This window comes from Gekko japonicus, unplaced genomic scaffold (genome assembly GCF_001447785.1).
Source record: "Gekko japonicus isolate JY-2015 unplaced genomic scaffold, Gekko_japonicus_V1.1 scaffold1198, whole genome shotgun sequence".
NCBI classification, from domain to species: Eukaryota; Metazoa; Chordata; class Lepidosauria; order Squamata; family Gekkonidae; genus Gekko; species Gekko japonicus.
The window spans coordinates 141,060-145,724 of NW_015170924.1; the positions used below are offsets into that span (position 1 = coordinate 141,060).

The 4,665-nt window shown below is 52.5% G+C and overlaps 1 protein-coding gene across 1 annotated transcript in view; it reads left to right on the forward strand.

Annotated features, from left to right (window-relative positions):
• The first annotated feature begins 206 nt into the window (after positions 1–206).
• Positions 207–4,665, forward strand: part of LOC107116784 (zinc finger protein 36, C3H1 type-like 1) — a 10,440-nt gene continuing 5,981 nt past the window's right edge. The window contains exon 1 of the mRNA XM_015418783.1: positions 207–260. Within this exon, the coding sequence (XP_015274269.1) occupies positions 207–260 (54 nt within the window). The remainder of the gene's footprint in view (positions 261–4,665) is intronic.

The window sequence follows — 4,665 nt, forward strand, 5'->3', positions numbered from 1 at the left end:
CCCATCTCTTTGCAGTCTTGGCCCCGCCTCCCCATCTGACCACGCCCACTCTGGACCAGAAGGCGTGGCCCCCCCAGAGCCTCTGAGTTGGTGGAAGAACATACTTAAAGGATTGCCTGAAGGGTCCCCTTCTCCAGGTTGAACGCTACAGAGAAGAGATGAAGGTGGGGAACTGAGATCCGGAGGCAGAGACTTCGGGAGAGAAGATGCCCTTGGAGAGCCTCAGCCCCTTCGTGGAGTTGGACGATGCTCTGTGCAAGGCAGGTAGCGCCCCGAGAGTAACCCGAGGATGTGGCTGTGGCCATCTGTGTGTGTGTGTGAAGTTTCTTAGAAAAGACGTTGTGTCTTTGTGTCTTTTTCATCTGGAACTCCCTCACCCTCGTGGGTACCTTTTAAAGAACCGGTTTCGGCTGGGTTTCCTTCTGAAGAACGCAGAAGGGGAGGGTTGAGGAACGCATCCTGCTAGAAAAGTTATTTTACTCAAAGTCTCCATCAATGCTTCCTCTCGGCTGTGCAGGCCGGTGAGCAAAAATTATAGTTTTGTGAGCTGCTGGCATTCAAGTTGTGAGCGAGCGGTTTGGCTGCTGCATAAGTTAGTTTGCTCGGGAGCAATGTGAGCTGCTGGCATTAAAGTTGTGAGCCAGCCATTGGGCTGCTGTATAAGTTAGTTTGCTCTGGAGCAACGCTCCCTCTAAGCTGTGGAAGTCTTGTGAGCAAAAGTTCTGCTTTGTGAGCCAAGGGCATTAAAAGTGGTGAGCGAGCGATTCGGCTGCCGCATCCGTCAGTCTGCTCTGGAGCCCTCCTTCCCGAGCGGAGACGAAAATGCGTGAGCCGGTGGCTAAAAAAACTGTGAGCTGGCTCACACTCACTCGGCTGAGAGGAAACACTGGCCTCCATAGTAAAAATGGAGAGCTTTTAAAGTTGTAGCCTGCAAGTTGTTGGGGGTCCTACATCCGGCCCACATCTGTTCCTGGGTGTGCAAACAGACCTTTGCAGAAGCAAAGTCAGGGGGGGGTGCGTCCTCCTGTCTGCAAGTTCCTGGTATTTGGGCCCCCTCCTTATGGGGGGGGATGTTGAAAGAGGAGACCCGAGAGGAGCAAGCGCTCCCCCCACGCACACCTGTATAGCTTTCAACTGCAAACTCTCCTCTCCCAAATGTTAAGCGGCCAAGAGAGTAAAGTATATTTGGTTATTATTTCACTGGCTTTCTCCGTGCTTGGCCCGGTCTTGTATGGCAATGTGGGGGATAGATCCAGGTGGAAGCAACAGAACAAGGTTGGAATCCAGTGGCGACTTTGAAGACGGACAAAAGTTCAGTTCTGGGTAGAAGCTTCCGTGGGCAGGCACGCTTCATCAGATAAATGAAGTGCGTGCGAAAGCTTCTACCCGGAATTACACTCCGTTGGTCTTCAAGCCGCCCCTGGGACTCAGTGTAGGGGAATAACTCCTGGAATAATTTGGGGGAAAGGAAACCAGCCTGAGGTGCCTCGTTTCTGGTTTCTTAAAAACCCTCTCTGGCTCCCCTTCCTTGAGCTAGGGGGGCGATCGGTATTCCACAATCGAGATTGGGGCATTGTGCCGATTGCCTGTGCTTCATCCTTTTTGGCCCAATCTTAATTTCCAAATTCAGGAGCTGGTATAGGGCTGGCAGGTGCCCCCCTAGCCACCAGTGGGGGTTGGGGGGTAGGGTTGCCATCTCCAGGTTGGGGAACTCCTGGAGATTTGTGGGTGGTGTCTGGGGGGAGGACAGGGACCCCAGTGGGGCACAAGGCCATAGAACCCACCTTCCAAAGCCTCCCTTTTCTCCAGGGGAACTGATCTCTGTCGTCTGGAGATGGGCTGTAATTTCAAGGGGATCCCCAGGTCCCACCTGGAGGCTGGCATCCCCAGCCTGGGAGGTCAAAGTTACCCAGACGTTTGGGACGAGCTGTAAGAAGGGGAAACACGTTCTGCACAAGCTCAGAGACCCTACAGTTTCAGTGTTGGAACCTGGTGCTTACAATGGGCCCTGGAAGGCAACTCGTGCAAACCTGACTTCATTTTTACCCTGTGGTCGTTCGGCCCTGCTAAAGTCAAATATAAAAAAGGAGGGGGGGGGTCAGCAGTTGTAAAAGCTGTTGCAGTTTGCAATATTTCACATCAGAGGGGTGGCTCAGTGGCAGAGCCTCTGCTTGGCCTGCGGAAGGTTCCAGGTTCAATCCCTGGCATCTCCAGTCAAAAGGACCAGGCAGGAGGTGGTGGGAAAGACCTTCGCCTGAGACCCTGGAGAGCTGTAAAGAGGGGCTGTGGCTCAGTGGCAGAGCCTAGCTCAGGAAAGGATGGCTCCAAAGCAAACCAATCTATGCAGCAGCCAAATCACTTGCTCACAACTTTAATGCCAGTAGCTCACAAAGTAGAATTTTTGCTCACAAGACTCCACAGCTTAGAGGGAACATTTGTGGCATGTTCTTCCCCCCCAAAAAAATCTGGTACTGGTGCTAGGCGAGGGATATTTTGCGTCCCTTTAAACTGTGTTGTGCGCAAAAACAAGTGTCGCAGGAGAACTCCCGGACCTTATCTTGCAACGAATCGGAGGGGGTTTTTTTAACGTACAGAGGCCTCTGCCTGTGTCGGCATGCGGCACCGCACTGAGTGTGGAAATTTCCATTTAAATTGGTGGTGATGGGGGGGGGGGAGGCTTGCCTCCTCCCCGTCCTGCTGTCCTCTGTCTGTTTCCTGGGAAACGGGACTATTGACCTGTAACATATGGTCTCCTGGGGAGATAAAACCAGGCCGGCTCTGGTGTAACAATTGAAAATCAGTGTGGTGGGGGGCCCAGGATCTAGGAGACCTGGCTTCAGACTCAACCCCCCCCCTCCGTGGAAGCTTTCTGAGAACCCCTGGGGCGAGTCATGCTCTCTCGGCCTAACCTACCTTGCAGGGCCGTTGTGAGGACGACTCCGTCTTTGGAGAGGAAGGGTGGCGTCGGAGCGTGCCCGGGTAGATTTGCAACTGGGGTTTCCCCCTGCCCGTGAGCAGACCAGCTGTATCACAGGTGGATGCGTTTCCTACCCAGAAATAGTCCGAAAGGGCCTCTTGCAGTGTTCTGCTCACAGGGTACCTCTGGCTGTCTTCACTTGTCAGTGGCAAAGGTAAAGGTTCCCTTGCTCGAAAGCCAGTCGAGTCCGACTCTAGGGTTGTGGTGCTCACCTCCGGTTCCAGGCCGAAGAGCCAGCGCTGTCCGAAGACGTTTCCGTGGTCATGTGGCCGGCATGACTAGACACCGAGGCGCATGGAATGCTGTTCCCTTCCCACCCAAGCGGTACCTGTTTATCTATGTGCAATTTCTTGCTTTCGAACTGCTAGGTTGGCAGGAGCTGGAACTAGAGACGGGAGCTCACTCCGTCACGCGGCACACTCGGGTCTCGAACTGCTGAACTACTGACCTTCCACAGCTGGCAGTTCAGCGTCTTAACCACAAGGCCGCTGTGAGAAGGGAGACTGGGGAAAGCACTTCAGGAACCCCCCTCCCCATAATGGAGCCAGGAGGGGTGTCTGTCGCCCCTCTTATAGTGCCAGGTGGGCCGTGGAGCAAAAGGATGCAAGAGGTACAGTGGCCAGAACTGGGCATGGTGTTCCAAATGAGGATGCGCTGGCCTTAGATCTAGACAACGGCATTATAATATTGGCTGTTTTATTTTCAGTCCCTTCCTTAACAATCCGTAACATAGAGTTTTGCCTTTCCCACCACTGCTGCACGTTGCGCTGACGCTTTCCTCGAGCTCTCCACTACGACCCCAAGATCTTTCTCCCTCTCCGTCTCGGCAAGTTCAGACCCCCTGAGCCTAAACTTGCAGCCAGTGTTCCCTCTAAGCTGAGTTAGTGTGAGCTAGCTCACAGTTTTTTAGCCTCCGGCTCACACATTTTTGCCTTAGCTCAGGAAGGGATGGCTCCAGAGTAACCTAATTCGTGCAGTAGCCAAGTCGCTCGCTCACAACTTTGATGCCAGTCGCTCACAAAGTGGAATTTTTGCTCACAAGACTCCACGGCTTAGAGGGAACATTGTTTGCAGCTGGAACACCTTACACTTAGCAACACTGAATTTCCTCTGCCACGTTAGGCACCCAGGCACCCAATTTGTGGAGCGCCACAGTTTGGTGTAGTGGTGAAAAGCGTGGACTCCAGGGCCTTTTTTCTGTGGCGACGCGCCGGAACAGAGTTCCGGAACCCCTTCGCCAATTAAAAATGTTCAAAAGTTCCTGAATTTTCAGTATACAGATTGAAAAATTCATTTCCCTCTTGGGAGTTCCGGCACCTCTTTAATTTAAAAAAATCTAATAAATGAATGCATAAATAAATAAAATTTTAAAACTGGGTCTGATTCCACTCGCCGCCACGTGCAGCTGCTGGTGTGACCTTGGGTCAGTCACAAGATCTGGCACAGCCTGTTCCTGAAAGAGCAGTTTGTGTCAGAGCTCTCTCAGCCCCGCCTACCTCGCAGGGTGTCTGTGGTGGGGAGAGGAAGGGAAAGGAGTTTGTAAGCTGCTCTGAGACTCCGAGTGAGGGCGGGGTATAAATCCAATCTCTTCTTCTTCTTCTTCTTCTTCTTCTTCTTCTTCTTCTTCTTCTTCTTCTTCTTCTTCTTCTTCTTCTTCTTCTTCTTCTTCTTCTTCTTCTTCTTCTTCT